Below are 12,662 nucleotides of genomic sequence, written 5' to 3' on the forward strand. Positions count from 1 at the left end.
CCCCATATCACACTCACATACCCATAAGCAAGAACATTATTTTAAAATAAGTATTTTAAAGCATCATATTTCCACAGCAAGGGATTAGGACAGAGGCGGGCTGCACTTAAGTGTTATGTGTCTACAGAGCAAAGCAGCTCCAAGTTAAAACGCAGGCACTGAAAGTTAAAACTGTAACATGATCTCACTCCGCTGGGCTTTGATGCCAGGCAGAGAGTAATGATTCAACAAGGCTTCACTTGAGAGAGATGAATAAAGGTCTCATACTTAGAATTTCATTGAGGTTTATGTTTTCCTCAGATTACCCTTCAAGTCTGCCAAATTCATCCAACAGTTCCAAATAAGGAAGGGGGCGGGGAGGGAAGTGAAAACAAATGGCAGAACAAAACAAACACCCAGAAATGTACCATGACACGGTGTTTTCTCTCTCATTTTTGTGGGCAGAATATTGGTTTCCGCCGAATACCCGGGCAACTGATCAGAATCAGCGATGGTAAATCTCCGTCTTCGGCTCTCCTGGTCCAAGAAGGAATTTGGGGACTCTGAGCCCTTAGGACCAGGCAAGGGCTGTTTACACTTACTGAATCCTCCATAAAGAAAACTCCCGTTCTCATCCCTGGAAGACAGTGGGCAATAATTAAGTTGCTTACAAAGATCCTCTCATACAGATGAATTACAGGAGATACTTCCTCCAGTACATACACATAAGACAATTTAAATCTTCCTTTCCACTGGAAGAAAAAAAAAAACATTACTTTTTCAATCTCAGTAACCCCCTCAGTAAACCCCCCTTTAACAGATATCCTATTAAATAAGAGTAAATAGCATGATCCTACTAAATAAAGGAAAATGAAATTTTTTTTCATAGATGTTTAAGCCGCAGAAATACACCTTTGAAAAGACAGCTCTCGTTTCCCTGTACTTCTGTTCCCTGTAACAGAAATCACTAGTTAGGGTATATAGAGCCATTTTTCTGATGCCTAAAGTAGTATCTTTGCCAAGCTCCAGCAAAGAAGACACTTGATGTGTAATGGAATTGTTAGATTTGAAAATTATGTCAAAAAACACAAAGGCACCTTTATAATTCCCAGTGGAGGGTGTCTATTTTCTGAACTCAGCACAGAAACTAGCAAGTGTTGGATTAACCAGTCCAACTTAATTCTTTTTAAATGTCAGCTTTTATAAAACTTGAAATTAATTTTAGTTGAATCCAAGTTACTAGTTAAATTTTTTGCATTTAGAAAATTCCATTAGGTGATCTTGCAAAAACTACTAGACAAAATACAACAGCAACTGAGTCCAAAACCGATCTCAAGATCAGCTTTGCCTGCTTGCTATTTCCAATGAACCTCCCACCTGTGTGTACCCCTTTTCCTCCTATGAGCCCATCTCCTTCTATACTTTCAAACCTGGAATCTAACTTCCCCATCCACAAAGCTTTCAAGACTCAACCACTCACTCTCCATAACCATTTGCAGGGTTCATTCCTCAGAAAGTCTCCTTCATCGATGGTGTGTACGTGTGTGTGTGTACTTGTGCGCTCGTGTGAGTGTGCGTGTGTGTCCCCCAAAGCAGATTAAAAGCTCCAGTTCCCTTTCCCCTTTACTACGTACATGACCTTTTTCCTACCACTGCTTCTGTGACCCTTTGCTGAGACCCAGATGGGAACATTCAGAGTTGGGGGTTTGGGGGGGGACCTCCTAGTTTCTGCTGAAACAACCTATGCCCTGGTCATGAGTGAAACTGTGTTCTCCGTGTGCAAAGGCAAGTACTTGTCACTTTAAATACACTTAACATCCTGCGACCACATGGCTCTGATCTGTGAATGCAGGGAAGAGTTCCGTCTACTAACCAGAATGCCTCTGATCGCCTAAGAGAAGTTCTGTATGCTGTACTAAGTTCCGGGCAACCCAAAACCAGGGAGAGGAAAATGATGTTAATTCTTCTTTGCGCCCACGGGAGAGACACAATAGAATCAAATACTAGCTTAAAACAAAAACAAACCAACGAAAAGCTCCAATATAAAGTAATATATCACTGTTAAGTTCAGCCTGAAGTTTGTCTTATGAAATATTATAGCATAATTATACAGTTCTCAATTTATTCTTGAACAGTTGACTAAGACATTGGCAGTTCTCTGTGGGCAAGAGCCACATCTGTTTTGTGTAAGTTGGTGATTCTGGCCCTACACTCAGTAAATATATGTTGAATAAATGAGCCAAAATCTCTGTAAATACGTCAACTGATATAAATAAACTTATATTTCACACCTAAATGATCCCTTATATAGCAGCTAATTTGACCATGTAACAATTAAGAGGGCACCGACTTTTCGAATTTATAATAGGCACACACAAGTACACATGCATGCACAAATACAGAGCATCATACCTACATTCACATTTTTTAAGTCCCATGAAGAACACCTCTCTCTCAGCAAAACAAAGCTGTAACCGTAACTCATGTCCCAAAAATATTTATTATCTTCCCCCCCCCCCCAGAGATGATTTACCTAATACCTAATGAAACTTCAGCTTCAGGGATCCCCAAACAGCCCCTTCTCATATCCCAGGAGGAGCCAAAACAACGTTTTCCCGGGGCACACGCTTTCATAAAGAGCCCGCTCCCACCTAACCGCACAGCGTCAAGACCCGTGAACCCTGGATCCATGCCTACACTTCCACCTAAAGGATCACACATGTCCCCCGGTTTTATTAAGATATAGTTGACATGTAACATTGTATTAGTTGTAGGTGTACAACATAAGGACTTGATATGCGTGCATAGTGCGAAATGATCACCATAAATAGTTCCATTAACATCCATCACCTCACATAGTTACAAATTCTTTTTTTCTTGCTATGAGAACTTTACAAATGTCCTCTCTCAGCAACTTTCAAATACAAAATAGAATACTGTTAACTACAGTCACCATGCTGTACATTACACCCCACAGCTTATTTATCTTATAACTAGAAGTTGGGACCTTTTGACCCCCTTCACTCAGCCCTCCCACGCCCACGCCCAGGATCACACTTGTGAAAACTGCGATCTCAAGACTCCCTGCTGTCACACGGGAGTTCAGCAACTTCTCCCCTCGAGACCCTCACAGCCTGCACACCACCACTGAGAATCTCCAGGCACAGGAGACGCGCACACCGCCAACAGGAACAGTGACCTACCGGGGCGAGTAGGGAACGGCTGGTGGAGGAGGGATATAAAGATCCAAGATGGCGGGCTTCTCCTTCTTCAGTGAGGTATCCATTGTGCTTTCAGGGGACTGGGTTGTCGTGGGTGGAGGTGAGGTCTGAAACGGAAGCCAGTGCAAAGGGTGGAAGTGAACTTAAGAGATTATTCTTGGTTAACTCTCCTTCCCCAAAAGCAACACCGGGGACTGAGGTCATTCGTGTGTTCACAGCCATTAGCGACACTCCATTTGTATTCTTTGAGACAGTCAGAATTAACTGGGAGTTTTGAAAGACTAGAAGCACAGTAAAAAGTAGAGGCTTGGGAGCCAGGTCAGAATTCTAGCTCTGAGCAAATCACTTAAATACCATGCCTCAGTTTCCTCCTCAAAAACCAGCCATGCTGGCAGGAGGTCCTGCACAGGGCTGCCGCGCAGATTAAATGTGTTAGTTCATACAAACCGCTAACGATGCTATCACTGACTAGGAGCATGGGCTTGGGACTCGGTCTGGGTACTATTCTGGCTATGGCTCTTATTAGCTGTGTATCTCTGGGCAAACCACTCAACTTCTCTGTGCCTCATCTATTAAGATGGGAATCAATGGGGACAAGAATAGTACCCACATAGGGTGACTTAAGTGACACAATACACATAACAGGCTTAGCACACTGCTTGCCACGCAGGAAGTACACAATTCTATGCTATTTAGTATTATATATACATATACACATACATATAAGTTAATTTTAAAAACTTTAAATCCTGGCAGCTTAATTTTAATCATGTTATTGGTCTCGAAGGACCTATTTTTTTAAAATCTTGGGTGAGACCTTCAATTTTGTCACTTCTGTAGGCCAACAACGATGACGCCGCTCACATGCTGACACCAGGTGAAGTTCACAACCAGTAACGGATACCTGCACCAGCGGTGGTTTCCACCGTAGGTTTTTCAGGGGGGCAGGGGTAAAGTTGAAAGAGCCCGTGGGGCGCTTCTTAAGCAGTAATACGACGCCAGTAGGATTCTCCCTCAACTTCCTCACCAGATTTTTCAGCTGCCATCCCACCTTCAAAGAAGGAAAATGAGGAAAAGGGACTCACTCAGGAATAATGAAAAATCAAAGTTATGAATTTATTTCAAGGAAATCAGGAGCGAGCAAATAGACACCAAGATGTTCACCTTAGCACTACTTAAAATTACGGAAAATTGGATATAAATTGCAAATTAAAAAAAATTCAAGCAAAATGGCTTTGGATTTAGTTGAAAGTTCTAGAGGGGAATATTAAAAGTCCTCGTCTCGATGAACAAACTCACCACAGTTTGCTGATTAACCTGAATGACTTCATCACCAGCATGAATCTTCTGAGATCTGTCTGCAGGAGACTATTAAGAACAAACACAGAGACCTGTCTTAGTTTTTCAACCCTCTATTTCTTTCTGCTTCTATTTCTTCTTCCTTCTTTCTTCTGCAGACAAAGAGCAAAGGGAACACGATTTTCTCAAGAACTATCACATGGCGCACTTACGAGACGACCCTGAAACTACACGGTCTGTAGAGTCCGGCCCACAGGCGGACACCTGACTTCCCTACTTGATGCACGGGCAGCTGGTACAGATCACCCGTCAACTGCAACGGCTGGGTTCATCCAGCCCCTCAGGAAGAGCGGGACACACTGTCGACACAACAAACTGATAAGAGCTGCTGGTTCACCTAAAAAATATCGTACAGGGGCGCCTGGGTGGCTCAGTCGGTTAAGCGTCTGACTCTTGATTTCGGCTCAGGTCCTGATCTCACAGTTCGTGAAATCGAGCCCCGCGTAGGGCTCTGTGCTGGCAGCATGGAGCCTGCTTGGGCTTCTCTCTCTCCCTCTCACTCTGCCTCTTTCTCTCTCTCTCAAAATAAATAAATAAACTTTAAAAAATATCTTACATATATCCCTATCAAAATTAATTTCACAAAAGCTGACCAACTGCTTACCACGTAAAGATCATCACTGTAACTCTGTCATCCCATCTCCTTTTAAGCAATTATTAAAATTAAACCTTGTTTACTCAACCTTATTTTACACATTATCACAATGCTATTAAAATAGAAAGACGATGACAATAGAAAATATATTTCTTCAGAGAAAATGACTTTAAATTTTTTTCATTTTCACGTTGATTTCTTTTTTTTTTTTTTTAATGTTTATTTATTTTTGAGACAAAGAGAGACAGAGCATGAATGGGGGAGGGTCAGAGAGAGGGAGACACAGAATCTGAAACAGGCTCCAGGCTCTGAGCTCTCAGCACAGAGCCCGACGCGGGGCTCAAACTCACGGACCGCGAGATCATGACCTGAGCTGAAGTCAGCCGCTTAACCGACTGAGCCACCCAGGCGCCCCTCATGTTGATTTCTAAATGAGTGTGTTTTCAGTATTAGAAGTCCAGATTTTTATTCCCCCAAATAATATGTGTGTATATAAATACCTAGATGTAATTTATTTGTCAAATATTTTGCTCATAATATTCTTGTTCAATCAACGAAACTAGCACTCTTCATGTTTAAGATAACTCCTGTGAGCAAAAGCAAAGGATAAACCCTTCATTTCAAATTATAGTCATACCTTATCTAGGTGAGAGTATTTTATTTGGTAACTTATGTAACTGATTGAATCTTCAAACACATTTATAATTATTTTTTTAAAAATAGCACTTTTGGGGCGCCTGGGTGGCTCAGTCGGTTAAGTGTCCGACTTTAGCTCAGGTCATGATCTCACAGTTTGTGAGTTCGAGCCCCACATCAGGCTCTGGGCAGACAGCTCAGAGCCTGGAGCCTGCTTTGGATTCTGCGTCTCCCTCTCACTGTCCCTCCCCTGCTCACGCTCTGTCTCTCTCTCTCTCTGTCAAAAATAAATAAACATTAAAAAAAATTATATAGATAGATAGATAGATAGATAGATAGCACTTTTGAATGAAGTCAGGAGGGCAGCAACTAAACCCAAGACATCCTTGCTGGATCTTCTCACTCAACTGTTCTGATGGGCTCAGCAAGAAATGAGCAAGCAGCATTAAACTATAGAAACAATCTCTTTGATTTATCTAGATCCAACATGTAACTGTGACAGTTATTTTTCAAAACATGTAACCTGCAACCATAACAACCAGCGGTGCCTCACCTGAGAGACCAGCACAGGGGGGTACCTCTGGGAGATGGTCTATTTCAAGTCTCTTTCTCTTGAGACACTTAAAGAAAAAAGTGTGAGTGTAGGCTCCTTTTTGCTCCTGCGTGTCAGATGCTTAACCCTCAGTTACAGACCAACTTCGCTAAGTCTGATCAGAATCAGTCTAGCCATGGGGCACCTAGGTGGCTGAGTTGGTTAGGCATCCAACTCTTGATTTCGGCTCAGGTCATGATCTCCTGGTTCATGGGAGCGAGCCCACATCAGACTCTGTGCTGGCAGAGTGGAGCCTGCTTGGGACTCTTCTCCCTCTCTCTCTCTGCCCCTCCCCTGCTTGCGCTCTCTTTCAAAATAAATAAATAAATATTAAAAAAAAAAAAAGAAAAAAAAAGAATCAGTCCAGCCCAGATAATCTTCCTGGCCAGGGATTCATTTAAGGTAATCTTCACTTTATAAAAGATGACCCAGAGGTCAGGAAGTTCCTGTTTATAGATATGCAATCTTAAAAAACAAGCCTAAATGACCTGAAGTGACTTTCCTTCCTCGGGATCCTCACGCATTCATTTCTCAAATGTCTTACCAGGTGACTAAGAGATGTGTTTGGCAGAACACTGGTAAAGAGAGAGCTTGATACCAAAATTCTTCCTGGGGCAGTGGCTCTTGCCTATCTTCACCACGAGCCAGACTACTGAAAAATGATGCTTGTTCTGGTTTTCTGCAGAAGGGTGATGACCCGGAGAAGAATGCATCCATTCTTCAGAGGCTAATCTAATTCCCACCTCATCTCAGAGGTGGGGAATAGAAGTATGGATGGGATCCTGTTAAGACTCCTCTCAAGGTGTTGAACAATATCAAAAAAGAAGTCAAAGAGAATCACTAGATACTGTTAGGCTGACCTTGGAATGATCCTGATTTCTCAGGAAACGTCCCCCCCCCACCCCAAAATGCACCGTAGGCCTAAGATGGTCTGCTGTCATTGCTGCAGCCTGGAGTCCAAGATGGAGAAATAAAGGAAGGCAGTGGGTGATTTCTGTCCACTACCACCCACCATACTAGGCTTCTAAAACATTCTGATTCTGAAGTCACAACAACCTTAAGTGCTAGCTGGAAAGCCATCCGGGAGCTCTCACTTTCTACTGCCATTTATGTGTAAAATATCCAGCATTTAGGGTGAGATACTCAGAAGCCCTGGAGAAGTGGGCTCTTACCTAACTTCCCACCCTCATCTGCAAGATTTAGCACATTCCAGGTACTCTGTGAACACAAGCTGAGTGACTGAAAACAATGAGTGACATTTTCGAATGGACTGCCAGATGGAATAAGTCAAGTTTTCCTTTTTTTCATCTTTAACAAGATGGAAACCACCTGTCTCCAGGATGACTTCTCTTTGATCCTGTATGGGATCGACTACATCCAGGTCAACCCTGAATCTCTCACCCAGTCTTATGAGGCTGGTAGGAATTCTAGGAAATGGATCCTTACATTTGACCTTTCACGTCATTCAAAAGCAGCTTGTTAAGTTGACAGTCTGTCATTCAACTCTCATCCTTAAAACCAAAGGAAGGGGGGTGGTTTGAAGAGGAGAAATGTGTGCCTTCTGGTAGTAATATGATAGCGAGCTATACGCTGATCCAAGATGAAAACTGCTTTAAGAAGACCGGTAAAGTCTGGAACCACACAGGCCTGGCTGTTAAATAATGCAGTCACTATCAAGTGATAGATGCAAAACTTCAACTCTTTAAAAACTCAAATGACCTTCACCATCCCTCTGAATCCACCCAGCTCCTAAACAATGAAATGAACGGTCCATGAGTATGTTCTTGTTTATGGTTCAGCTGAAATTCGCTAAGTCTCTGACAAGGATGAGGGATGAGCTGCGTCACAAGTGATGTGTTTTCTCCTCTGCACCGTCCCTGACCTAAAACTAGAGTTTCCTGTGCTGTTACTGCCGATCGGGTGACGTGCTATAAAACTTCCTACTGCTTGTCAGTGCGTTTTCACCGCCGCTCAACAGAAAATGCTTCAAGATACTACCATCTTGCTACTCACCGTCTGCCAGAACCACACAACTTATTTAAATTTCACCGGCTGCTTTAAGCAATGCCATTTCTTTCCTGCTACAAAAAGCAAGCTTGCATCACAAACCCTCATCAAAGACCACGCCATTTTATTTTATCTAAAGATCTAGCAGCTGAAGTTCAAAATGCAACATGTATTTGCACCGGATTAGAAAAGCAGTTACCAAATTTCTTCTATTTTTAGGAATTATTTCCTCTTGTCTTAGTTGATTAAATAGCAGATTAATTTCACAGACACATACTTCTTTCATACAGATCCAGGAAGCTATTCAAACATTTTTAGCTTCATGTCAATGTCACCAAAAACTAGCCGTATTGTAAGTTGCAAAAAAGAAAGCATTCAATTAGCTCTACTTTTTACAAATTCAAAATGTTTGAGGGGCTCAAGAAAAACCTTTCATGTAGTAGCATTTCCAAAAGGAAGTTAACAGTGTACAAAGACTCTCACAGTAGAAACAGTCCTGCATTTTCTATTCAAAAGATTAGGGTGCAGGGCAGGGGAACTAAATTTCAATATCATACCAAATACTACAAAACACAACTCTATAAAAAGAATCTACATTGTGCAAACAATCTCGAAATAGTTGCTTTGGTGACGCATATAAATTCCATTAAGCAACAACAAAAAACTGTATTTTACACATATAGCTACCAATTCCAGTTCCTGTAAGAGTGATTTTCAACAACAAAGATATCACTGTTTTTATATTTATGGGTTAACATTTCCAGGGTGCAACAGGAATAATTAACAAGGTTGGGGGGCAAAAACCGGGCAAGGTATGTGAACAACAGCAATAAAAGACAATTTAAATAATAAATTTACAACAGCTGGTGATAAGCAGTGTGCCTAGCAACAGAAATAAACAAAACAGCACCCATACTCTCACTATAGATAATAAAACAGGAGGCACACGTTTAAATGAAAAGTATAGGGACTGTGTGTCAAATTTGTTTAAACACACAATGGCTTTTACATTTAACGGATATGCACTTACATTCTCGGTGGTTCCAGTAATCACGTGCAATCCATCATAGGTTGATTTGATGTACATGCCCTAGAGGGAGTCACAAATATATTCACTCATTACTCCAACATTTAGAAACATGGCCGCCAGGGAGACTTCATCTTATAAAACATTAAAGGCAATCCCTTCAGAACAACACTCATTTTTAAGACTCTGAAACATTGTGAAACAAGATCCACAAGCAGTGAAGGGGAGCTAACAAATGGAAACACTAGTGGAAGAAATCAGAAGCCAGATCTCTTTGGTATGAGAACTTGTGTCCTGGGCCCACAGAATTTTGCCATAACTCTGGGGACTCAGAAGGCATCTTCTCAGACGTGCAGGATGAATGAGGCATTTCAAACAGGGACTGTTCTCTCCTGACCACTTCTTTGTCTGGTGACACAATGTATTCGGATAAATTTGCTATCGGCACTCATTGTGGGGTGACTCACTGAAGCCACCAACAACCCAGACCAGGATATATGAACAAAGACTATTAAGAAACACCACATAGGGAGTAAACCAGAAACAGGCACGCCTCCATTTGAAGGGAAGCATAAAGACAGATACACTCCTCCTGACAGGCCTGACAGGCCAACTCAGGGGTGAATGCCATATCATGGAGGAAAGATTTCCGCCGTTGGATGGATCACGTACAAAACATTTTTAGGAAACTTTTGTAAGACGAGGGAAAAGAGCAAAATCTCGCAGTCTGGGCCAAGAGTAGTTGCTCACCCTGGTATCAGATTTGCAATAACGTAGATCTTCCTCAGAAATCATCTTGACCCTGGACTTGCCCGGCTCAGCAACTACACCACACTATAATGGGACTCTCGTCAAATGATGACACTCAACATGCATATTTCTACTTGCTAAGAAAGTGAGGTTGTCGGGGCCCCTGGGTGGCTCAGTCGGTTAAGCGGCCGACTTCAGCTCAGGTCATGATCTCGCAGTCCGTGAGTTCGAGCCCCGCGTCGGGCTCTGTGCTGACCGCTCGGAGCCTGGAGCCTGTTTCGGATTCTGTGTCTCCCTCTCTCTGACCCTTCCCCATTCATGCTCTGTCTCTCTCTGTCTTAAAAATAAATAAACGTTAAAAAAAAAAAAAAGAAAAATTAAAAAAAAAAAAAGAAAAGAAAGTGAGCTTGTCGATATCTGGTTGATTGTTGTTTTCCTGAGGAGAGAGACTGCCTTGATATCTCCCCACAGCTACCTACAGACTACTTCATGCTTCCTCCTCCTCCTCTTCCTCATCCTCATCAGTACCTGCACAGCCACCAACTACTGACAGGAACTGTGCCCCAGAAGCTGGCACCTGACACCCATCATCTCATTGAACACCGTCCACAACTCTGTGAGGCAGTAATTATTACTATTCACTTATGACAGATGAGGAAACTGACCGGTAAAGCCGTTAGGACCCTTGAGGACTTGGATTTAAACCCAGCTCTCTCAGACTCAAAGCCTCTACAAGCTCATCAAGGAGGCTCATGGTTTTTCCACTTAAATTTCAGCAAACTGGGGCACCTGGGTGGCTCAGTTGGCTGGCCATCCGACTTCACCTCAGGTCATGATCTCGCGGTTTTTGAGTTTGAGCCCCACATCGGGCTCTCTGCTGTCAGCACAGAATCAGCTTCGGATCCTCAGTCCATCCCCCAATTCCTCCCCGGCTCACGCTCACGTGAGCACTCTCTCTCTCTCAAAAATACACAAACATTAAAAAATAAATAAAAATAAATTTTTCGGGAAATTCATCACACGAGATGCATGCTAGGCACTGCAAGATCTGTGATCTAGGAAGCCAGGTATCTACCTGTTTGTATGCTGGGGGCCTGTTACTATAATAGGGCTCATACATCATTTATGAAACAGTTCTGAACTTTTTTTAAGAAATCATTTCTTTCAACCACCTCTTCTCACGTTCATCTAAGTGCTAATAGACACTTTCAGAGCAGATGTTGTTTTGTACCCCGAGACCATCTTTCCTTTGTGTAAATGTTTTATACCTCCTCGCACTAAGTCCTAAAAATAAAACTGTTAAAACAATCCCTTCAAGATACGAGAATACAGTTTAAAAACTGTATTTATTTGTATACTTTGAAGACATAAAACCTATCAACAGTTCAAGATGGCAAATTCCTAACTACATAATGGAAGACAATCTAAGTTTAATTCTATTCAGAATTACAGGAGAGCAATAAAGAATCATTAAAAAAAAAAACCCCAAACTTTAATAAATGACGATGTGTTCTTATTTGGGAAGAAAACAAGTGTTTCTAGAATCTCACCAGGCCTTCCCCAGGCTTAACGTTTGGCAGGTGAACTTCCTCCAAACACGCACACTGGCTCATAACAGGATCTGTAGCAGATCGTATTGTTTTGTCACAGATGCCATTTAAAACCTTGACCTAGAGTTGGAGAGGCACATAGGAAAAGGTTCAATCATTAACCAAGTTTATCTCAGGTGCAGTTTAAAGAAATGCACTTCACCTACAATCTTCAGCTCTGGTCGGTGATCATTTTAATAATGTTACTTAACGAAGGCATGGCATTGGGACTTCGTATCTGCGATCCGTGGCAACGGTGCCACTTCAGCTTTGTTTAAAGAGTGCAGCTCTTATATGAATTAGGAGCACAGACTGTACAGAAACCCCCGTTTGGCAGTTAAGGACAATCATCTATTCCTAGCCTCTGCATGGTTTTTTCCTGATCGCTCACATTCTATACATATCAAATATTCACAAGGTTAATTTTTTTTGTTTTGTTTTGCCTGTACCTGCTTTTTTTTGAGTAGGTTTTATTTTAAAAGCAGTTTTAGGTTTCCAGAAAAACGGAGCATAAAGTGCAGAGTTTCTATGTGCTTCCTTCCCACCCCAACACAATTTCCAATACAGTTATAACAGGGTTAATAATAAGATATAAAAACATTGGCCTTAGTGTGGTACATTTGTTACAACCGATGAACCAAAATTGGTACCTTATTATTAACAAAAGTCCGTAGTTGACATTAGGGTTCATTCTTTGCGGTATATAGTTCTGTGGGTTTCAACAAATGCACACCGTCATGTCTCCACCTCTACGGTATCACACAGAACACTTTCACTACCTGAAACCCCCGTTCTATCTATTCATCTCTCCCGCCCTCCCCCACTATGAACCCTTGGCAATCACTGGTCTTTTTACTGACTTTGTGGTTTTTGCCTCTTCCAGAATATCAAATAATTAGAATCATAC

General features: G+C 41.9%; 1 protein-coding gene across 7 annotated transcripts in view; it reads right to left on the reverse strand.

The window, feature by feature from the left end:
• The window catches only part of CNKSR3 (CNKSR family member 3), an 83,263-nt gene that overhangs the window by 4,447 nt on the left and 66,154 nt on the right, over positions 1–12,662 (reverse strand). For 5 of the 7 annotated variants that reach the window (XM_058735726.1, XM_058735720.1, XM_058735722.1 and 2 more), the window contains 6 exons: positions 11,717–11,836; positions 9,420–9,479; positions 4,500–4,568; positions 4,018–4,251; positions 3,183–3,307; positions 408–616 (listed from right to left, as the gene is read on the reverse strand). In XM_058735726.1, the coding sequence (XP_058591709.1) occupies positions 408–616; positions 3,183–3,307; positions 4,018–4,251; positions 4,500–4,568; positions 9,420–9,479; positions 11,717–11,836 (817 nt within the window). The remainder of the gene's footprint in view (positions 1–407; positions 617–3,182; positions 3,308–4,017; positions 4,252–4,499; positions 4,569–9,419; positions 9,480–11,716; positions 11,837–12,662) is intronic. The other 2 variants (XM_058735724.1, XM_058735723.1) reach the window with 2 other exon arrangements.

The sequence above is a fragment of the Neofelis nebulosa genome, chromosome 6 (genome assembly GCF_028018385.1).
Source record: "Neofelis nebulosa isolate mNeoNeb1 chromosome 6, mNeoNeb1.pri, whole genome shotgun sequence".
Taxonomy (NCBI): Eukaryota; Metazoa; Chordata; class Mammalia; order Carnivora; family Felidae; genus Neofelis; species Neofelis nebulosa.